This window comes from Peromyscus leucopus, chromosome 4 (assembly GCF_004664715.2).
Source record: "Peromyscus leucopus breed LL Stock chromosome 4, UCI_PerLeu_2.1, whole genome shotgun sequence".
Classification (NCBI taxonomy): domain Eukaryota; kingdom Metazoa; phylum Chordata; class Mammalia; order Rodentia; family Cricetidae; genus Peromyscus; species Peromyscus leucopus.
Genome location: NC_051066.1, coordinates 145016397 through 145040234, shown reverse-complemented (window position 1 = coordinate 145040234; position 23838 = coordinate 145016397). Strand labels below are relative to the sequence as shown.

General features: G+C 45.7%; 1 protein-coding gene across 6 annotated transcripts in view; it reads right to left on the bottom strand.

Annotated features, from left to right (window-relative positions):
• Positions 1-23838, bottom strand: part of Osbpl2 (oxysterol binding protein like 2) — a 50044-nt gene that overhangs the window by 8614 nt on the left and 17592 nt on the right. For 5 of the 6 annotated variants that reach the window (XM_028885337.2, XM_028885336.2, XM_028885335.2 and 2 more), the window contains 9 exons: positions 21192-21325; positions 18724-18865; positions 15485-15560; positions 11579-11713; positions 10852-10949; positions 5681-5863; positions 3981-4088; positions 3243-3332; positions 515-638 (listed from right to left, as the gene is read on the bottom strand). In XM_028885337.2, coding sequence (XP_028741170.1) covers positions 515-638; positions 3243-3332; positions 3981-4088; positions 5681-5863; positions 10852-10949; positions 11579-11713; positions 15485-15560; positions 18724-18865; positions 21192-21228 — 993 coding nt within the window. In that variant the 5' untranslated portion in view covers positions 21229-21325. Of the gene's footprint in view, positions 1-514; positions 639-3242; positions 3333-3980; positions 4089-5680; positions 5864-10851; positions 10950-11578; positions 11714-15484; positions 15561-18723; positions 18866-21191; positions 21326-23838 lie in introns of those variants that run through there. The other variant, XM_028885340.1, reaches the window with a different exon arrangement.

The following is a 23838-nucleotide window of genomic DNA, read 5'->3' as shown; positions in this document are numbered from 1 at the left end:
TAGAAATCTGCTTGCCTCTGCCTCCCGAGTTCTGGGATTAAAGGCGTGTGCTACCTGGCTTGAACTATTACTTTTAATTTTGCTTAAGAATAATTCATAGTCACCAGTATTCCAAAATTCTTAGAGGAAAGTCTTTGCCAGGACTTCCTGATTGTTGAATATATTACTGAGAACTCAGAGTTGGAAAAACAGAAATGAAATGCACTTGACTTCTTAAATAGGTCTCAGCTAACTCAGGCAACACAAGAGAGATTTATTACAAAGAACTACATGAAAGGGCTTGCATCCCCTTGGAAGCTTCCAGCTTATAAAAGCAGCTACAACACAATCAAAATCAAGTCAAACTCACCTCTGCCCCCATTCCAGAACCCAGACAGAGGACAGTTTTGCCTGGACAGACATAGTCCATGTACTGCATATACCTCCTGGCTGAAGGCCACAAAAGCTGTGCTTCTGGAGGGCTTACTCACCTCAGGCCCCACCCTGACCAGGGTCGGCTGGAGAAGGCACTCACCATCTTGGCCTTCCTGGGGTGGTCACTTCTCCTTTCATGCTTCTTAAAGGACTCATATGAAACAGGATCGATGCCCCACAAGCATTCTGTCCACTTGCCATAAATTATAAAGAGCTTCTTCCTGCTGCAGTGAAGGAGTTTAAAACAATTAACAGTCATCTACAGTGCAGCAGCTTGATGCTGACCTGGTGCTCCCTTCTGTTCTGGGATACCTCCAGGGACTGATACAACGAAGAAGCTTTGTATTTCGGAACCTCATTCATGCTGTAGGCTATCCCTGATGCCAAACAGAAAATGAAGACACAAAAGCCTAAACCATTATCAGGGCCTTAGAAAACAAGGGGAAAGCACAAATGCATTTTTCTAAATGCTACACGTGCCGACCCTTTGCTGGGGTAAGTGCTCTACCACTGGGTTTTTGATATACTGTGAGTCCTCCCAATCTTTTTCTATCAAATCTACCCACAATGCCTCCAAGGTCATGAGATGGCATTTGCTTTCTCCTTAGTTGTCACCTACTCCTTCATCTAGTCTCAGCCCCGAAAGCCCCTCAGCTCGGTCACAGACGCCACCTCACACCAAAAGGATCAGAGCCACTTAGGATGGACTTCTTCCTTTCTCCTCTGTCTGGGAAGAAAGAGTACATGGTGCCACATGCTCCTTGGGAAGTGCTGCCCTGACAGAACAGCGCTACAAAGAGGACACAGGGATATGTGTAGGCGCTTGTAGCGCTGATAGATGTGAACTCAGGAACACAGCCCAGCTCCTTAAGCAACTCTAACTGCAACGAAAAAGTATGCTTGGTGCTGTAGAGAAGGTTCACTGAGAACATGATCCATAAACACAAGGACCCACGTTCAGACCCTTACAACCACGTAAAGCTGGTCATTAACTCCTTCACTGGGAAGCAGATACAGAGCCAGCTAGCCAGAGTCAAGCCAAATCAGGGATCTCCAGGTTCAGTGAGACCCAGTCTTAAAAATAAAATATAAGAAAGAATAATAGAGAAGCTATCTAATATTAACCTCTGGCTTCCACCTGCATGTTCATGTACACAACACATATACACAAACATGTATATACACATACACCACACTGACAAAAAAGAAATGAAATGAAACGAAAAAGCATGCTTAGATCCAGGATCCAGGTCAGATTAAGACTCTCCCATTGGCTGGAATCCTCAGCCTGCTTCAGACCACGGGCAGGCCAGTCTCCAAAACACCTTGGTGCCCTTGGTTACCATTATGATCATGATAGGGCCGTGTCCTTTACAGTGCACATGTGAGGTCCTAACTTATCTCATTAATCTAAAGTCTGACATTAATATACAGGTTTGAACAGATGAGTTTCTGGTTCCCTAGAGATAGGCAGTGAGAACAAAATGACTCTCTTGGAATATTACTGAAGGGGAGTTGGTGATAAATAAAATTGAGACCCAGAACATAATTTTACCAAAGGGAGAAAAATCTGGAAAATATGTCAAAACCCTACTGGCCATTTTTCTACAAAAAAATCTCCACAAGGCCCTGGTTTAGAGTGGAAAATGCAGGTGAAAGACCCTAACCCTTCAGGCTTACAACCACCCCCACCCCCACCCCACCCCAGGAAATGAGAAACTAAAAAAACTAGTTCCAAGGGCCACCTGACTCAGCCATTATTCAACTTGTGACAATGTAACAATGTAAAAAGATCTCTGTTAAAAGATGTGCTCAACTGTGACTGGGATAGTTGCAGGTGTTCCAGGAAGGACCACTGTGACCTTTGTGTAAACTCCACTCCCACCCTGATACCCCCCCCTTGAGGTTTCAGGAAGAATGTACATGCGGATGTGACTGTACCCACTCTGTGATCAGACCATGATCTTGTGAAACGAAATTGTATGGGAATTGTAATCTTATGGCTTTTGTGGGTTTTTCCTTTAAAAACCCCCATGTGGCTGCAGTAAGATGCGGCTCTTGCTCTTAGGAGCAGAGTTTGCCCTTCTGTACAGTCACCAATAAACCTCTTACTATTGCATCAACTGGACTGGAGTCTGGGTTCTTGGGGCGCCCACTCGAGAAGATAGTACCCTGGGTCTGGGGTCTATCACAGGCACATAAACAGTGAATGCCTGCATGCTTTCCTGATACGTAAGTGGGTGCCCACACGGTCAAGTGTTAAAAATCTAAGTTCTGTTTGTAAAACTTTAGCACTAGAATCCAGCAAGGCTATGCAGGCTGTAATCCAGCATTTGGGAGGTGCATGCAGGATTCTAAGACTGATACCAGCCTGTGCTGCACAGTAAGACCATCTCAAAAAACAAACGGGGTGGGGAGAGCCATATCCCTGAGTAAAAAATGTTTTATTTATTTTTTTTCCCCCCAAAGACAGGGTTTCTCTGTGTAGTCCCAGCCGTCCTGGAACTCACTCTGTAGACCAGGTTGGCCTTGAACTCAGAAATCCATCTGTCACTGCCTCTTGAGCGCTGGGATTAAAGGCGTGAGAGAACACCACCTGGCAAAAATGTCTATTTTCTTAGGCTGACTTCTCTTCTCTTTCCAGATGGGACAAGCTTCACTCTCCTATCACCAGAGACTACACTCAAAACTTACCTTTAAAAAAAAAAAAAAAAGAAAAAAGAGCTAGCATTGTTTCTACCATGAATATCATCGTGGCATAACCACATACAGGTGCAGCACTGGCCACTGTAGACCCACACCCACTGGGTATCAATGGGTAGACTTACTTTTTGTCTTGAATGTACCCTTCTACTCTGTGAAGTTCCTTTCCGAACAGTCCACATGGCTTGAAGTGAAGTATACACTTATCTCCAGTTCTGTGGGAACAAACACAGGCATCCATTTACGTAAAACAAGCTACAGGGGAAGAGAAAAGGACGTGGCCACGTAGGAGAGGAGGCCGTGAGTAACGGTTAATATCACAAGGGGCTTTGCTCCTTGACGGGAAGGCTCTGTAACTGACTTGGGGTGACTGTGTGCAACTAGAGTAATTTACTAAAACATCACTTCAGTGTCCATTTAGAAAATAGGTGAATGTTATGATGTATAAACTAAGGTGTTAACAAGCAAAGCCAGTGAGTCGTAAGCTTCCAGCTGTAAGTCTAGATCCTTTTGGGCATAGTCACCACATTTTTCACCGTCACAGACAATACTTAGCTGCACTTTACATTTTTAAATAAATTAACAATGATAACAAAAAACCAGTCAGTCAACATGGGACATTCCTGATTATTTCAATACCAAACAGAACTAAATCTAGCCAGACACCATGTCTAGGGGCCCATTACAGGAAGGAAGAAGCTGAGGGACAGGAGTAAAGGGCTAGAAGCCCAGGAGAAGGAATGCAGACGGAGACAGCTCCCTTTAGGTCAGTCAGTTCACCACGGCTTGTCTTGCCCTATACAGCCTTGCCCGTCACCTCTGGCTCAGAACCACCATCCCCAATACACAGATGGGCCTGTCACCTGTGATTCAGGATCTCCACTATCCCATACTGTTCGATCCACAGCTGCCCAAGGATGACATTGTGCACACAGCAGGTGGGGTTGGTCCACGTGTAGGCTTCATTATGTCTGTGAAAGCACCAAAAACAAGACAGGGCAGTGAAGCTCAGAAGCTGGGTGACCCAGAAGGCCATGACCAGTCAAAACCAGACCTTTCTGAGAGCAAAAAACTGTCTGAGAGCAAAGCAGTGCTTTGAAGTCTTCCCAGTGCAGGCTATTTAGTCAGCATGCATCTGAAATTTATTTCTCCTTTCCTTTGTAGCATCAACAAAGCTTTCTACTTAAATGTCACGACAAGTTAATAAGCAATAAAGGAAGACTAAAACAAAAGAGAGACAGCTCTCCTGGGAAGCTGCCAAGAGGAAAGGCTTGTGAGAATCATGGTCCCTCTGCAGCCTAGATGTGGGGAGTGTAGGAGGATAGGGTTGCTGCTGTTAACACTCAACTCTTCCTTTGAAATGACCCTGCCCCAAGGGTAAACCTCATAGCATGAAACACAGTGGTGCCTAGACTTGTACCTATGGGAGGCTACATCAAGGAGCCATGACTGAAGGCAAAAGCAGCTTGACACAGGGTGGTTGAGGACACATATCTGGACTCTCTCAAATGGCCCAAGTAGAACCCAAACATGTTTCACAAAAGCATTTGCAGCTTACCAACTGTGCCCACCTCAACTCCCAAAACAAAGACTAACTACCATGACAAAGGCCCAGCAGCTGGTATTCACCACAGGTGCTTCCCTCATGAGCCTGCTTCTGTGTTCCTGGGGAGATGTATAGAGACAGCCCCTAGATCCTTGTTGTTGTTCAATTTTTGAGATAGGGTCTCACTTTGCAGCCTTGATTGTCTTAAAGCTCACTATGTATACCAGGCTTGGCCTTTAACTCAGACAGATCCAACTGCCTTGGTCTCCTGAGTGCTGGGATTGAAGGTGTGCTCAACTAGACCCAGCCTGCCCAGGGGTTCTTAAAACTGGCAAATGGCCAGTGCAGAGCAAATGTGACATCGGTGCTCCCCCACGGTAGGCTGATAATAGAGAACCACTGTAGCAACTGAACCCCTGGGCTGTGGGGGCTGCAGCGGGTTCCAAACTCTAGCATATGCTGGAGACTTGCTACTGGCTGAGCATCTCTGATGGGAGCTGGGCTGGACAGCCTCTAAGAGGGATGTCCAGCGGTCCTCACCTCTAGTCACTCGACCTCATATGTACAAACAGACATGCCTGTGTGACCATCAGCAAGCAGAGGGGTGTGTATGTGGCCAAAGGAGCTTTTGTATCTCCTGTCTTAGCTGCTCTCTCTACAGGGTTCCTATGCTAAGGAAGGAGGGCTGCCACTGGAGAGGGAGTCTATGACCGAGAATGAAGTTCTTTCTGCCCAGGGCCAGTTTGTCTAGGTGCAGCCTAGAGATAAGGAGCCAAGCTAAGCAGTGAGGCTCCAATCAGTGTGTGAGAGGAATCTGAGACTCATCCACATGGGCGGACAGAGGAACTCACCTCACCAGGAAGCCTAGCAGAAGAAGAAATGCTGCTGGCAGAAAGGTTGTCTGTCAGTCCACAAAAGATAGGGATCTCCCCAGAAAGAAGCCTTGAGACATGGAGGGGATAACTTCCTCCCAGTCAAACAGGGAACTCACTACTCTTGCTTGCTCTTGTTACTCACTTGAGAAGCTCCAGTGTGATGGTCCCCCGGGGCTCTGCCTCGACACTCTTGCCCCAAAACTTCAGCTTTGGGTAAATGGAACCGTGGAACATGAAGTCTTGGTTGAGACCTTCTGAATAAAATGCACTAATAGGAGGGTGGTGACTGACCTGTTCAGATATAAATCTGAATCCTAAGTCTTCCCTAGGTCCAGAAAGGAGAATGGAAGGGGAAGAGAAAAAGCCACATTAATGACAGCAATAACAAAGGGCCGCCAACTCACCCGCCAGCTTCATCAGCCAGTTGGCATGCTCTGCCCTCCCCTAGCAGCTGATATAGGCTCTGGGCCCAGGAGCCTCCAGCTGTGATAGGCAGCAGAAATACCCAGCAAAAACCTCTCAGGTTGCATATCTGGCCACATACCACAACCCTAGAGCACATCTGCCCCCTACCACACACACTACTGGGAAGGAGCCTCCATCTGGCCTGCTGCTTATTCCACTGACAGATACCTGAGCCTTACAGCCATCAGTCAGGCCAACAACAATCCCAAAGTCTCATTTCCATCTCCCAAGGACTCCTAATGCCAGTCAACCCAAGTCAATCTAAAGCCTATGAAGGGGTGCTCCTGTCCAGCCTTTGCACAGGCTCCCAAAACTTCTATGATGGAATGTCTTAGATCCCAAAATATTCCTGGCCAGGAAATAGGATTTTTAGCAGACTCCCTTATTCAATAAAAATGTCAGTTTTTAATTGTTCCGGAACTATGAATACACCTACAGTTGTAGTCATTAAGAATTATAAAAGCTAAACCACATAATTACTAACGTAGCTGGAATCAGAATTCCCAATCATTACAGAGGAAGGAAAGTTGAAAAATTAGATTTTAAAAGGTTGCCTGCCAAGGTATGTAATCTACAAAATGAATACTTGTCTAAGAAAAGCAAGTATATTTTTAGCTGTTCAAGAGGGATTTGAAGGATGAAGGATGCTGTACACAGCCAGGTCTGCACAATACTGTAGAGCAGGGCCACTTAGTGTCAGGGAAGCTCAGTGTGGAAATACCAACCAGCAAGCGTGGAGAGGAACACATGCCAAACTGAGTGTGAGGGGGTTTTCCTGGCAGCCTGTGAAACTAAATCCAAGTCAGGTTAAGCTTCCTGTCTTACATCCATTCAGCAGTTCAGGCTATTCCTAGTCTCTCATCCATACAGTGGCTGCTGTTGCTGCTTTTTTCCCCCTTTTTATTGAGACAGGTTCATGCTATGTAGCCCAAGCTGGCCTGGAACTTATAATCCTCTAGCCTAAACCTCCTGAGTGCTAGAATGTAGGTATGAGCCACCATGCCTAGCTCAAAAAGTTGTTGTTGTTTTTTTAAATTACCCAGAATTTCTTGCCTTCTATTCTCTTTCTCCCTCCCTTCCTCTCTCCTTCTCTCATTTTTTTAAAGATTTATTTATTTATTTATTATGTATACAGTGTTCTGCCTGCATATATGGCTGCAGACTAGAAGAGGGCACCAGATCTCATTACAGATGGTTGTGAGCCACCATGTGGTTGCTGGGAATTGAACTCAGGACCTTTGGAAGAACAGTCAGTGCTCTTAACCACTTCCTTCCTTCCTTCCTTCCTTTCCTTCTTTGTTTCTTTCTTTCTTTCTTTTTTAAGATTTATTTATTTATTATGTATCTTTCTCATTTTTGAGACAGGGTTTCTCTGTGTAGCTAGCTCTGGCTGTCCTGGAACTCTTACAGATCAGGCTGGCCTCAAACTCAGAAATCTGCCTCTCTCTGCCTTCTGAGTGGTAGGATTAAAGGCATGTACCACCACTCCTGGGCTCCTATCTTATCTTTTCAAATATATTTTAATAACTTCCTGACAGCTAGACAAGATTTGAACCTCAAATCTTGGTATGTGAAGGGCTCGTAGTTGGCCAGCAATGGCAGCTCCTCTTAGAAGTGTCTAGAAAAGGAAAAGAACCACTTCACCAATTCAGACAAAGCTACATCCTTAAGAGTGACACTTGCGGGGGCTGGAGAGATAACAGCTTAGTGGCTAAGAGCACTGGCTGTTCTTCCAAAAGACCCAGGTTCAATTCCCAGAACCCACATGGCAGATCACAACCACCCCTAACTCCAGTTTCAGGGAATCTGATGCCATCTTTTGGCTTCTTCAAGTACCATATAGTTCACTTTAGGCAGCCCAAACATTTATACACGTAAAATAATATTTTTGTTTGTTTATTTTGTTTTTCAAGACAGGGTTTCTCAGTAGACCAGGCTGGCCTCGAACTCACAAAGATCCGCCTGCCTCTGCCTCCTGAGTGCTGGGGCTAAAGGTGTGCGCCAGCACTGCTCAGCCTTAAAATAATAATTTTTAAAAATGTTTTTAAGAGCCGGGCAGTGGGGGGGGGGGGGGGGGGGGGGGGGGGGGCGGCGGCGGCGGCGCACACCTTTAATCCCAGCACTCGGGAGGCAGAGGCAGGCGGATCTCTGTGAGTTCGAGGCCAGCCTGGGCTACCAAGTGAGTTCCAGGAAAGGCGCAAAGCTACACAGAGAAACCCTGTCTCAAAAAACCAAAAAAAAAAAAAAAAAAAAAAAAAGTTTTTAAAAAAATGGTGCTTGGGGCCAGTTTCCCTCTCATCTGGGCCTCAGTTTGTTTTTTTTTTTCTTTCTTTTTTTCTTTTTAATTTTTATTTTACTTGCATTGGTATTTTGCCTGCATGTATGTCTGTATGAGGGTGTCAGATCTTGGAGTTAGAGACAGTTTTTAGTTGCCATGTGGGTGCTGGGAGTTGAACCTGGTCCTCTGGAAGAGTAGCCAAGCCATCTTTCCAGAGCCTCCCTCCTTTTTTAGAATTTTTTTATGGACCTCAATTTTCTGTTCCTCATCACATCAGACTCTCTCCTGACCAGTCCAACTTTTTCAGAAAAAAATGGAAGTTGGAGAGCAAGGAGCTTGGCCACTGCAAGCCAATATCACATCACAGTGGTGCTCTAGATAGCTCCTTACTGGCAGAGTGTGAGAAGACCAGGGGCTGGAGCTAGCATGCTTTTTACTTTTCCAAACTACAGTGCAATATCTTAGCAGGTCCCCAAAGAGCCTGCATGAACAAAAATGACAATTACTCCCCAGATGGACAGATTCCAGAGCTGAAGAAAAGACCATCAGGGTAACAGGCCCAGGAACAGACAGTGAAACCATTTGCACACTAAAGGCAGGCTCATCTGAGACAGGCCAGTGCCAGGATCCTACAACCAAACACTACAGAAAATGCTTATCATCACACAACACACCGGCAGAAAGCCCAAGAACCAAAGTTTCAGAGAAACTGTCCTCTGAATTCATTGACTGGTCAACATATCACTACTTGTATAACAAAGAAAAAATGGTACAAATTAAACTATGACATAGAAACACTGCAACCAGAAAATAGGCCTTAGAATCAACAAGAAACTACCATTTAGAAAACTATAATATGCCAGGTGGTGGTGGCACACGCCTTTAATCCCAGCACTTGAGAGGCAGAGGCAGGTGGATCTCTGAGTTTGAGGCCAGCCTGGTCTACATAGTGAGTTTCAGGATGGCCAGGGCTACACAGAGAAACCCTGTCTTGAAAAAACCAAAAAAAAAAAAAAGAAATGAAACTCTAACATCAAGGAAAATGATTATGGCTTTATTGTTTGTTGTTGAGACATCCCTGGCTGTCATGGAACTCACTTTGTAGACTAGGTTGGCCTCAAACTCAGAAATCTGTCTGCCTCTGCCTCCCAAGTAATAGGATTAAGGCGTGAGCCACATGTCCAGCTAAGGAAAATGATCATGATACAATGCAACAGTCATCAATTAACATCTCACACACACACGAGAAAACCTATGAAGATGTGGACACCATCTGTCTTTGGCAGGTCACATCCGACTGGTTTCTACTTCTGGCACTGCCACATTCTGTACAGAACATTACAGACTCCATTGAGTGAATCCCCCAAATTACCAGCTGACTCTGACTTCCAGGGCAGCGGTAGAACTCTTCTCTGCAGAAAAGGTATCAGAGCAGGTGGCAGGTGCTGGCTCTCCTGCCTGCAGCCCCGTAGCCTGTGTCAAATAACCATTCTGCCAGCCAATGAGAATACCCCATCTAAATCCTTCCAGCAACTTTCTTCCCCCATCAGAGAAGATCTATCTAGTAAATTACTCGGTTGTTCTCCACATTCCTGAGGCATAAGCACAATACTATATCGGCCACAAATGCAGCATAGAACGATAGGTCTCAGAGTGATAGATTAAGAATGATCCTGAAGAGCGCACATGGGCCCAGTAGGAACTGTACACACTGAGTGACTGAAGTGAAACCGCACCAGGGTGTGTGACATGTGGTCAGTGTTGTCACCACAGCAGCATCTCCAGGACAGTGTTCTGCATAACTGCAGGAGGCCCAGAGTGGACAAAGCTCCCAGTCCAGCCCTCTAGAGGCTCCCCACCATCCAAATGAACTAGGCAGGATTCAGGGCCTAGGCTCAGAGATCTACTAAGTCCAAGGATGAGGATGGAGGGGTTATACACTGCTCATGTGCAGGAGCATTTACCTCCATCTGCCCTGACCCCAATACCCTGGAAGCCTCACATTCTAAAGGCCCCAAGAGGCATAATACTAACCAGAAGAAACTACACAAAGGGATTTCAGCAAACATTCACAGACTAATTCTTCAAGAAGCTAACTCTTGGGACCTGCCCAACCATTCCTGAGACCCTGCAACACAGGCATGGACTAAATAGAGACTTGAGCAGTTTTCCCTCTTCTTGGGTTATTTCTCTCTCATCAAAGTGCTGCAGCAAATGGCACAGACCTATTATTAGTTCTGGTTCCGTTTTTTGTTGAGAACTAGTGACTCCTCATGTCTAGACCATGTAGTATACATACACCACTAGTAGTCTACATAACATGGCCTCCATCCTTGAGCCCTCTGCACTAAGAATCTATGCCAACCCTTCTTACGGTACCAGGGTTCTAGTCTATCATTAACATCATATTCCACGTGTGTGAACACCTTCTTACCCACAGCATTCCAAATACTTCAGTACCTCCTAATCCCAAGCATCTATCCTAATCTGAGGAATCAATGCTAAAGAGAGAACTGAGCTCTTCTGTCAACCAAGAGCCCTTCAAGACATTCATGATGAACTCCCCTTACCTGATCAACTCATACGTCTCCCCCAAGAGCGGGTTGAAGGGTTTGCCAGTTCTCTCCCACTGGGAAGCCACAGCTGAGACCGCAAAGGCAGCTACAGACTGCAAACAATTCAAAGATGGATCAGAAAGCTTCAGCCAATCCAGCAAATGAGTAAGCTCCTCACAGGGTGTCAGTCACAGGCATTTAGTCAGCATCACTCTACTCTGCCGACTTCTCGGGTTTCTACTCACAATGGTTTTTCATATTTATTTATTTTTCATAAGGTTTTTTGTTTGTTTTTTTAAGATTATAGAACTTCTGGAGAAACACCACTGTTAGGTACTACTTCCTCAAAGTCACAAAAAGAGGGAACAACATGTTTTCTCCCGCACACCCTGCAGATGCTGGAGCAATGTCCATGTGTCTGTCTCACACACTGGCACTCCTTTCCATATAGGAGTATGAATACACACACACACACACACACACACACACACACACACACACACACACACGTAAATACCCATCACGTAAGCATATATACACACATAAGGCAGTGGCACTGAGATACCAGAGGGAAGCCAACTCTGTGAGGCTCACTGCTAGGAGTTCTGGCCAGATACCTAGAGAGAATACAATTCTTCCAGATAGCTCACCAGCAGGATACCTGGGTCCCTACAACCATGGGGTCAGTCAGTCAAACAGTTGTGGCATCAGGACTGTCCTCACAGGCATATGCAGTGCCCACCTGCATCCTCTCCAGGGTCTGAGGCTGACTTGAGGCTTTGTGAATGAGGTACACGTGCTCCATGTACTCCGTGATCCGTTGCAGGAAGCTCAGTGGCTCATTGAAGGCAATTGGCATTGTGATCTTGGAGAGCTCCTAGAGGGAGCCAAAAAGACACCTGGTTGGGTTTCCGAGGCTTCTGGGCATGCTTCAAATGCAAGTATCCTACTCTATTCTGAGTGCTCCGAGGATCACACCCTCCAACTTCCATACAGACAAGACTTTAGAAACCCTGTGTGGGCAACCTATCTGTTGTGAGCACTGGCTTCCACCTTAGCCAACATGGAATGTCTTCCTGAGGGGCAACCAGGGCAGTTCTCCATCTTCCAGGCCTGGGGGCCACTCACCACCTGCATCACATGCAGTGATCACAGGAGCTCCCAGAGAGCCACCTTATCTCCCCTCACCCACTCCAGATGAGTGGTACCAGCCCCACTATTAGAACTTGCCCTTGCTAGGTAATGGTGGCACACACCTTTAATCCCAGCACTCCAGACGAAGAGACAGGCAGATCTCTGTAAGTTCAAGGACAGTCTGGTCTACAGAACAAGTTTCAGGGCAGCAAGGGCTACACAGAGAAACACTATCTCAAAACAAAAAAAACAGACCAAAAAAAAAAAAAAACTTCCCCTCATCGTCCATGGCCTTCCAGCATGAAACTTTAGCTGGCAAACAAGTCTTTCTACAATGTGGCTTTGCTTGGAAGGCATTTCAGAGTCTGCAAAGGTGACTCAGGAATCTTTTCTCAAGCACCATGGAGCAGAAGTGAGGCTGCAGCTCCTGCCTCCAGAGTTCATGCACAGAGGACAAAGGTCTGCAGGAGCTATTCCTGAGCTGGGCTTCTAGAAAGGCATTAATAGAAAAAATAGAAGGGCTTCCAAAAGGGAAGTGGAGCTTTTTTATAACAGAGAAGGCTCAGATGCTCCAGGAACAAGGACAAGCTTTGGATCTTAGGTTGATTTTCAGACTTTCTGTATTGGAAGCTAGAATGACCCCTTTGCTCTCACTAGCCCCAAATGTCACTAATGTCAAGGCAGAGAGATTGACAGAGTGCCCTGGGGGAGGTGCTACGCTCAGCAAATTACCAACAAGACAGCCTTCCTAGTCAGGTTCTGGGAGACAGCATTCTGGGAAAAGTTAGGGCCTTGTTTACAATGCTGATCTAGGCAGATCCCACTGACAACCTGAACTCACAGACTGTGAACCAGAGTCAGTCAGGCTCCTCACAGAGGCTACATGCCAAACTGAGAGACAAATGGATATCTCGGAATATGAGGGTGCTGGATAGAATGCTGAGACAGGAGTTACAAGTCAGGTGACTTCTGACATATAGAGGTGACCAAAACCACAAGGAAGTTGCATAAGATCAGCAGGAAGGAAAGAAGCTTATGACTACATCCACCATATCAAGAACAAGTACAAGAGAGCTAAGGGAAGAAACTCTGAGACAGCAGCCAGAGAAGCAGAAAGGCAAGAAAAGACAAGGCTTCATATGCTTTCTGTGCATTACATACCTGTAAAGTAAAGTTGAGCCCACAGCCCACAGTGCAAGAGGTCAGAGAGGTCAGCAGCGGGCAGGAAGAAACACAGAAGGTCCCCAGCAAGAGGAAGGCTAACTGGGCTCACACGCACTTGCATGCACACCGCTTCTCTGCTCTAAACCCTCAGCTTTGGGTTCCACAGGCCAGGCTCCACCCCTGCTGCTGGGTACAGTAATACAGCATACAAAGCAGTCTTGACTACAGCTAGCAAAATGCTAACACATTTCTCCTTTGATCTAGCAATCCCATGTCTGGGCATCCATTTCTGAGCCTCAGCAAGCATACATGCAGGGCTAGCCCCTGTAACCCGCTTTGGTCAGCCAAAAGCTAAAAATGGTCTAATGTCCAAAACAGGGCACCATCCCACTAAACTGAAAGACAACCAAGAAAGGGGCATGAAGTAGTTACAAGATCACTTAAGAGATTGGCAGCTGAGTGAGAATAGGAATAAAGAAAAGCCTATTGCCTCTCTGAAGGCATAGGGAGAAGACTTAAGACATAATTCAGGGTGTGGGACATGGAGTAAGAGACTTTGAGGGTGGGTGACAGCTATTTGTGCAGAGGGACAAAGACAGGAAGCTGAGCTTCCTAGGACACACTGCCATGCTCTGGATGTGGTCTTAGTATCCCAAGGTTTCAGCAATTAACTCTGAAGAATTAAGAGAATGACATTTAATCCATCTATAGTGTTGAATGCTAGTCCTCTGGGAAGCCATTAAGATTAGGTAAAGTCATCGGGTGGAGCCTCCATGGTTGATTATGGTAGCTAAGTAAGAACAGGGCAAGGGAGCTGGTGAGATGATTCAGCATGTACACTATAAGAGAGAATTCATTCCTGCAAGCTGTCCTCTGACCTCCACATGCACATGTGTGCACATAAATAAATATAATTAATAATAATAAAAGAACAGGGCAAGGGTTAGGGAAACAGCACAGTGGTAGAATGCACCTGAGGCTTTGGATTTAATCCCTAGTACTTATAAGCAAGCAAACAAACAAAAAACAGGAAGAGAGACCAACAGACATACAACTGTACACGTCACTTCCCTGTCTCTCCCACATGATGTCCTATGCTACCACATAGTTCTGTCAGCATTGAAGGCATCACCAGATGCATGCCCTTGGCCTTATACCTCCAGAGGAGCTAAGAATAAGCCTCTTTCCTTTTTTTAAAACATGGTTTCTCTGTGTAACAACAGCTCTGGATGTCCTGGAACTCACTCTGTAGAGCAGGCTGACCTCAAACTCACAGAGATCCGCCTGCCTCTGTCTCCCAAGTGCTGGGACTAAAGGCGTGCGCCGCCATGCCTGGCAAGCCAATCTTTCCTTACAGTTCACCTACTCTACGGTATTGTAGTACAGGCAACATAAAACAGACTAACACATATTTAATGAATTTGACTTTGGACCCATATTTTGAAAGAAAATTATAAAAGGAATCTGTAAAAATCAAAAATGAAACAGATGAGCCTACATGATTCTCCCAGACCCATACACAATCACTGATAAAAAACAGGAAAACTTTGCAGTAGGGATATACAATCAAGCAATTAAGGTAAGGTCATCATCCCCAGTAAGATGTATGGACACTAAACAATTCTGAATGAAGACAGATAAGAGCTCCTAACTTCTGTGTGCTCCTGCCCAAAAGAGAATCTTTAATTATGCGTTCTTCCAGCTTCTAATGTCAACCCCATACCAATCTATCTACCTTTAATCAGTCTGAAGTTATTTAAAATAAAAGGTTGGGAGGAAGTGAAGTTTTCTCTGGGAAGAAAGTATAGAAATAATCACAAACAACAACAACGACGGCATTAAAAGAACGCAGGCAGACACATCTGAAACCTGGCAGTGTGCACTTCTGGACCCTCTGACTTGAGTCTTGTTGCCAAGTGCTGGTTTATGCATGAAAAGTGCCCAAGCCATGAGCACACTGGCTTCTAATAGTCAAAGACGCCCATATGGAAAGTTAATGGCTACTAGACACTTCCTGACACAAAGCCTCAGGACTTGACAGAAGCTATCTGGAGCCTGGTGTGTAGCTAGGGCCCACCTGCTCACATGCAGAAGGTGTTCAGGCCATAAGCAAACTTTCAGAGCACATTTCAGAGCACCAGGAAAAAGGCCTTACGGAATGTCTCCTACCACCTGCTGTTCCTATGTTATGCTGTTTCCCTTCCCCTTATGCATTTGTTCCTTCCCTGCCTTGTTATCTCAATTTCATGAATATAAATATACAGCGTACATTCTCTTAGATACCAATAGTGCAAACCTCATGGGAATTAACACCTAAGCTCCATGCTTCAAATGAGTTATCTTCACTCACCAAACCAATGCATTTTTTCAGGATACTCCACACGCTGAAATCGCTTCTGGTGAACATGGGGGCAGGAAGGGCTGTCCTGTGAGTAATTTGAGAGCAATAGGCATTTATTAACCAATGGGTTATATTAACCAGTGGGTATTTCTCACAGGAACTGCTCAAGATCACCATCTTTGCTCAAGACCTAAATATCAGTGTCTCTGAACAGTGGCATGACTGGAAGAGTTTCAGTCACAGCTGAGACTCTGCAGGGTGTCTGTACCACTGTTTTTAAGTCCTGGTAATGGTTACTGGTTATGGCAACCTTGGAGTCTTCAGCCGACCCTGCAGTGGCCAGGCCACTGCTTTTCTCCTGTGAGCTGGAGACAAGGCTGACAATGAGAATGAAGTCCCTCTGCTTGCATCCCTACTGCCTGCTTTAGGAGCTTCGGCCCAACCCCAGGATGGTGGGCAGAGCTGAGACTAAAGAGTGAAATGAGTCAAGAAAATCCTCTCCAAAGTTAGCTATCCACCCTCTGACACAGACCAATCTTCCCAAGGTGCACTCCTTCTCAAGCTACCCTCCCTCCACTCATAAGGGCCCAGAGGTAACTTTAGCCTCAACTCCTGCTCTGGGTACCTGGGGACAGACTATAGCTCCCTCCAGAAACTGTGGGCTATACTGAGCACTGTCTCCATGGAGTAGGAAGAAGCCTCAGTAGAGATCTGACTGCCTTGTGGGAAGGAATATGGCCCATCACAGGAGTGCAGAGAAGGCATCATAGAGCAAGCATTCAGATAATAAACATGACTGCTCTGAGCCCTTAGAGGACACTCTAGTTTTTACTGTGGAATTCTCAATGACACTCCACTGAAGTTGAGCCAGAGAACACTAACTGGGCATTTTGATCCTGGGATGGTGACAGTTGGGGTCTGCCTGGTAAGACCTCAGAAAGGGTTCATGTGGGTAACTGAATCAAGACAAAAGGGAGAAAGGAAGCCCTGAGACAAAACAGGAAAGGAAAAGAAATCTTCATGTTTACTGAGCACTATGCACCAGAGCTGCCAAAAACAGCTGGAATGCTGTGCACATGGAAAACTGTGAGGGCCACAAGAAGTGGAAATTATAGCTCTGTAGAGGATCAGGGTAAGGCCCCAAGAATACAACCTGTGCTGGTTAGTTTTTGTCAGCTTGACAGAAGCTAGGATTATCTGTGAAGAGGAACCTCCATTGAGAAAATACCTCTATCAGACTGCCTATACGAAAGTCTATATAGGGCATTTCCTTGATTAATGACTGATATGGGAGGGCCAAGCCCACTGAGGGCAGTGCCACTCCTCGGCAGATGGTCCTGGGTTGCGTAAGAAAGCAAACTGAGCATGCCATGGGAGCAACACAGTGAGCAGCATTCCTCCATGGTCTCTGCCTTGGCTTCCCTGATGATGGACTGTTAGTCCTGATTTGGTTGTGGTGTTTATAACAGCAATAGGAAAGTAACTAACACACAACCCTTGCAAGATGGGAAGGAACAATAGGAAAAGACATGAAGGATGGCAAGGCTCCAGGCTGAGACAGCAGTATGGGGAAGAACTTGGGTATGTACAGCTCTAGATGTAGAACTCAAAGCAAGAGGCACCAGGGGAGGCAAATCCAGGAGTGAATGAGGACAGGTCTGAGTACAAGGGATAGGGGAGATGTCAGTCCTCATTTCAACACAGTGACCATGTAGATCAACGCCCAAGATGGAGTACTTCTGTGAGCAAACAGGGCACTATTCAGAGCCCCTTGGGACTGGGCTGTGAGGCTAGGAATGAATCCCAGATACATTAGCTTTAGGCAGAGAACGGAGGTGGCACCAACAGCTCTGACTGTGATAAGTACCACTGTACTTAGAAGGAAGACTGAGGGAAGGTGGCATACTTGATGCAGCGTGGACATGAGAGAACCTCAAGATCCAGGTACATTTAGAGGCCAAAGCATCAGATCAGGGTGACAGAGAATGAAGCAGTGGTCCCAAGCTCAGTGATGTGTTTGATCACAAGGTGATGTACACTTAGAAGTGCTGTTTGAATTTTAGATGGTCTTTTAATAAAAACCCAGAGCCAGATATCAGGATGGAAGCTGAAAGATCAGAGAGGCAGAGCAGCCAGACACTCTCACCTCTACGAAATCCTCAGCCTCAAGAGAGTGAGTTCCTGTGTCCTCACGCCTTACATATTGTTTTCTGCCCAGCCATGTCACTTCCTGGGATTAAAGGTGTGTGTGCTTCCCAGTACTGGGATTAAAAGTGTGTGCACCACTGCCTAGCTCTGTTTCCAGTGTGGCCTTGAACTCACAGAGATCCAGACAGATCTCTGCCTCCCGAGGGATAGAATTAAAGGTGTGTGCCACCACTGCCTGACCTCTATGTCTAATCTAGTGGCTGGCTTTGTCCTCTGATCCTCAGGCAAGTTTATTAGGGTACACAATATATCACCACATAGGAGAGAGATGGTGAGGTATAGAGTGAACATAAGCTACCTTAGACAGGCCTTCACAACCCATGTGATGTGCTCCTGCACCCACTAAGCACATGAGCGTAGGACAACAGAAGGGTGAGCACCCTGGGCATTGAGGGAACCTGCCCTGAAGGTAAATGGGCCCATGTGTAAGGTCAGCAGTGAGGCTGGAGGGTCCACTGAGACCCCAAATATCTTTTAATATATGTGTAAGGAAGCCTATGTCCCAAGGATCACCTTTGTGGACTCCTGCTTTTCCTAACAGAGACTGAGAACTTCCCATGATGACCACTGTTATCATTGTCTAGATACACAAATGAACATGGTAAGAAAAAATAGAATGTAGTTTTGCTGCAGCAACTCATCAAACCCTTTCCGTCCCTACAGGTTCAGTGGGCAACATTTCTCAGTAAGACACAGAAGGGACAACAGAATTAACCTGGTGTCTGTGGAGGGACAGGTGGGTCTGTGGGTGAGGTCTGTGGATCATGTTATGCACAGGCCCTAAGCCATTCTGGGACAGAACTATTACTTCATGGAGGAGGATTCATGGATCAAACACTGCCCACTGGTCTCCATGCCCCCAGCAGACAGGCAGCAAGTCTCATGAGACTTTGGTGGCTAGACTGCCTGGAAGAGTCACCTTGGAACTGGGGGTGCACCAGCTCAATTTATGAGACCTAAGGGATACCTTATAGTACATATGGGAGTGATCATAGATATACTTTGGAAAATTCTGAAACAAAACTTGTAAGACAGCCTACCTGTGTTTTTGAATTCCATTCTCTTGTGGTGGTCTCTCCCCACTTTTCCCACTCCTAGTACTTTTGCTGGTGTCCAAATCAATCATCCCACTGATTTTATTTGCCTCTGAAAAGTCCCCTGTAGAGTTATCAGAATCAAAGCCTGCAAGAAATAAACACAATGGTCATGTTTATTAGACTTGGGAGATATAGAAACCTACTTCAAGACTACACCAACGAAGGCCTAAATAAAGATCTGCAAACCTTTTATTTGGTTTTGTGTTTTGAGACAGGGCCTCACTATGTAGCCCTGTCTAGCCTGGAACTTTTGTTTGTTTGTTTTTTGGGTTTTTGGAGACAGGGTTTCTTTGTATAGCCTTGGCTGTCCTAGAAATCACTTTGTAGACAAGGTTGGCCTGAACTTGGAGATCCACCTGCCTTTGCCTCCTGTGTGCTGGGATTAAAAAGTGTTCACCACTACCACCTGTCTGGCCTCAAACTCACAGTGATCCACCAGTCTCTGCATCCCGAGTGCTGGGATCATGAGCCACCATTCCCATCTGATTGTTTTCAAGTGGTACATTGAGAATAATTATCTTTGTTCCCAACTCAGTAAGAGTGAGGGCCCATCTCAGTGTCAGGCCACACAGAAAGAACACTGCTGTGTGGGAGCAGCACCTCTAAAGTCCATTGTGGTCTACTGGGATGGTAGAGATCATCTGAACATCAATAAGGCAAAAGCCGTCTTTGGGGAACATCAAGACAAACTTATCCAAAAGCTCAGGGGTCTGTGAAGTAGTATCTGCTACACTGAGTCCCTGGTGAGAGGGCACTTATGCGGGACTTGTAAGTAAGGAGACATCTGAGGTGGTCACTCCATGGCAGGCATGGCCTCCCAGGTATGGCCTGGGGACTCCTCCTCCGAGGACTACTGATGCTGTTCCACAGCAAGCTCCACTTGTAGGCATACACTAATGGGGAACAGAACCACTGAGTTTCAACCATGAATAATGAAAATTATTCCACTGAGTTCTGGAAATGGCAAGGAGCTCAGTGTCTCCTTATCGGCCACTGGGACTGAGCAGTGAATGTCTGATTGTTCATACCCAGATGCTCTACAAGAATGGAGGTTCTAGCAAGCAGGGGGACAGGGAGGAACAATCCTGGCAGGGCTGTAGCTTGGGAGCCACTGCAGTACTTCAAAGCTCAGTGTTTGTGTACCTAAAGTCAAGGACAAGAAATGAAACAGACAAGCCTTGAAGTCCCTTTCCATGGGCAGTGAGTAGTCCTTCACAGAAAACAAAAGGGCATTCTGAATATGGACAGCATAGTAGATAATGGAAATGTTAAGGATCAGAGAGCTGTGACTGGAAGAGTCTACAGATGCCTGGGGGGACCCAGTTCTGCCAGCACCAAGAGGAAGAGCAGTTCTCCTCTATCCTGCTCACTGATGGCCTCTGTCCCACCTACCAACCACTTCAGCCAGGCACAGTGATGCACAACACCACTTACAATGGTCACTTCAAACATAAAGACTGAGCTTTGAGATTGCTACTGTGAGGGCAGGGAAGGTATTTGTGTCAGAGTATATGTGTTGTGTATGCTTGTGTTCACATGCATGAATACATCTAGGACAGATGATGGTATTACATGGCTTCCTCTATCACTTTCCATTTGGTCTTTTGGGATAGGGTCTCTCACTGAGCATGGAACTCAACATTTTTCCGCTAGATTGACATATCAGCAAGCTCCAGCAATCTTCCTGTTTCTGTGTGGCCTCCTCCCCAAAACTGGAGTTACAGGCATATATAGCCAGGCCATGCCTAGCTCCTCCCCCTCCACCAATATGGTGGCTCACAACCATCCACAACTAAAGTTCCAGGAGATCTGATATCCTCTTCTGACATCCACGGCACCAAGCACACCTTAGTGCACGTGTAAGGAAGTCTATGTCCCACTGACTTTCCTATAGTTATTTTATTTTCCTTGCTTGTCTTTTTGGCTCACATGTATGTAACTCACATGCATACATACAGGCAAAACAGACACACAAGTAAAATAAAATAACTATATTCAAGGAGGTTCTTTCAAAGAGTCCAGCCCATACTGTCCTTCATGTTGTCTCTTAAGATCCAGTCAGGGGCAAGCCGGGCGTTGGTGGCGCACGCCTTTAATCCCAGCACTCGGGAGGCAGAGCCAGGCGGATCTCTGTGAGTTCGAGGCAGCTGGCTACAAGTGAGCTTCAGAAAGGCGCAAAGCTACACAGAGAAACCCTGTCTCAAAAAAAAAAAAAAAAAAAAAAAAAAAAAAAGATCCAGTCAGGGTTCCTCTTATGAGAGAAGAAGACATCACTGTCTTTCTAAAAAGCTAAGGTCTCATCTAACACACCCGTGACCTTGCTGTGCTGAGCCAGGCCAAATCCCACTCCAGACCCCACAGATTCCCACACAAGATGCAGTGTCTGGGTCATGTCTCTTGCAGTTGCTCACCTGTGACGGCATCAAAGAATTCTTCCTCCCCGTTCATCCTTTAGTGACCAGGCTATCACTGTTCTGGGATTTGGTCTTCCTACTGGATCATATCTGATCTATATTTACGCAGAAGTTGTGTGAATACTGGAAATCTGAGGAAGAAATATTTTGGAATGAACTCAGCTTCTACAAAGCTTATGCTCTGGAAACAGCTTTTAAATACCCATATTTTTATTTTGACTTTTTGGGTTTTGTTTGTTTGAGACAGGGTCTCATTATGTAGCTCTCTGGCTGGCCTCGAATTAACCTAGAATTCAAAGATCCTCTTGTCTCTGCCTCAAGGGCTGGGATTAAAGGTGTGTGTACTATCATGCCCAGCTAATTACTCATTCTTTAAATTGATCCAACTGATCTCCATTTGGGCCGGGTGCATTGGCACAAACCTTTAATCCCAGCACTCCCCAGGAATAGGCAGTAGATTTCTGTGAGTTCAAGGCTCACCTAGTCTCCAAAGGAAGTTCCAGGTCAGCCAGGGCCATACCATGAGACCCTATCTTAAAAAGAGAGAGAGAGAGAGAGAGAGAGAGAAGAGAGAGAGAGAGAGAGAGAGAGGGGGAGAGGGAGAAAGTGACCTCATGTCTAAGGAAAGAAAAAAAATGAATTATAACAAATATACTCTTCAAGCATCAGGAATGAAAGGATGAATACCTAATATAAAGATGAAAAAGAAAGTTGGCCTTGTAGCACACTTGTAATCCTAGAGGAAACTGAAAGTTCAAGGTTGATGGCCAATCAGATGGCTCAGTACTGATAAGGTGGAAAAAACTAACTCCTGCAGGCTGTCTTCTGACCTCACACATCCCTATCCCCCCACCACACAATAAACAAACAAGCAAAACACCAAATAAATAAATAAACAGGTCAAGGCCTAGGACCAGGGAGACTGCTCAGCAGTTAACACACAAGCAAGCAGACTGAAGTCCAGAAGCGCAGCCCCCCACATGTAAACACGGCGAGGTAGTCTGCCTGTAATTGCAGCTTCGAAGGTGGGGACCTGGAGCAAACCAACTAGCAAGTTCTGACTTTGATTACGAGACCCTTAAGTGGAAGAGCAACTGAAGAAGATTCCAGACATCAGTCTCTAGACTCCACATTCATGCACACACATACATGTACACATGTACCCCCATACATGAAAATACGCATACATGAACACACACATTTAAAAATAGAATGAAGCCGTGGGGGATGGGGGGTGTGTGGGGGGATGGCACACACCTTTAATCCCAGCACTCGGGAGGCAGAGGCAGGCAGACCTCTGAGTTCGAGGCCAGCCTGGGCTACACAGTGAGATCCAGGAAAGGCTCCAAAGCTACACAGAGAAACCTTGTCTCAAAAAAAAAAGTGTGAAAAAAGAGGGCTGGAAAATGTAGCGCAGTAGTAGAGCGCTTGCCCAGTGTCTGTAAGGAAGGCCTAGGTTTCAGTAGTATAAAAAAAGAAGCTTTTTTAAGAGTTATATTTTAGGGTGAAGCAGTAGTGGCACATGCCTTAATCCCAGGCAGATCTCTGTGAGTTCAACATCAGTCTGCCTTGTCTACAAAGCAAGTTCCAGGACAGCAAGAACTACACAGAGAAACTCTGTCTCAAGAAAAAAAAAAAAAAAAAAAAAATAATATATATATATATAATATATATATATATATATATATAATTATTTACGGTTGTTCAGGTTAATTTAGGAAGACGTGGGTAGTTCGAGTAGTTTCAACAGGCAATCACATGAAGGTGGGGCTCTGCTGTGAGTCATAAGGAGCTGGATAACAAGTACCAGACGGCCACAATATTTGCCTTTCATCTATCTCAAGCCAGCTGTTCTTTCCTTTGTGGTGCTGGGAATGGAACCCAGGACCTCACACACTTCGGGGAACACTCCACTAGGAGTGGCATCTCTAGCCAGAGAATCAAGACAACTATATAACTTACTTCTAGCATGTAACCAAAAGAAGCTTCAGTTTTCTCAAAATTATCTTAGCTTAGCATTTTAGAACTCCTATACAATAATTTCTCCTGTCAGGAAGAACTGTTTTGTTTTGTTTCAGACAGCGTCTCTCTATGAATCCCCGGATGGCCTCAAATTTACAGAGATCCACTAGCCTCTGCCTGTGGAAGGTTGAGACTAAGTATGCCACCACACCAGCCCAGGAACAGTATTTTTTTTTTTTTTTTTTTTTTTTTTTTGGTTTTTCGAGACAGGGTTTCTCTGTGTAGTTTTGCGCCTTTCCTGGAGCTCACTTGGTAGCCCAGGCTGGCCTTGAACTCACAGAGATCCGCCTGGCTCTGCCTCCCGAGTGCTGGGATTAAAGGCGTGCGCCACCACCGCCCGGCCCAAGAACAGTATTTTAAAACAGTAAAGCAAAAATTCAACCTGTAGCCAGACACACACTCCTTTAATTTCACCTTTTTTGTTTGTTTGTTTGTTTTTTTGTTTTTTTTTTTTGGTTTTTTCGAGACGAGGTTTCTCTGTGTAGGCCTGACTGTCTTGGAACTCGCTCGGAGGACCAGGCTGGTTTGAACTCAGAGATCCACCTGCCTCTGCCTCCCAAGTGCTAGGATTAAAGTAGTGAACCACCATTGGCCGGCAATCTCAGCATTTTTGAGGCAGAGG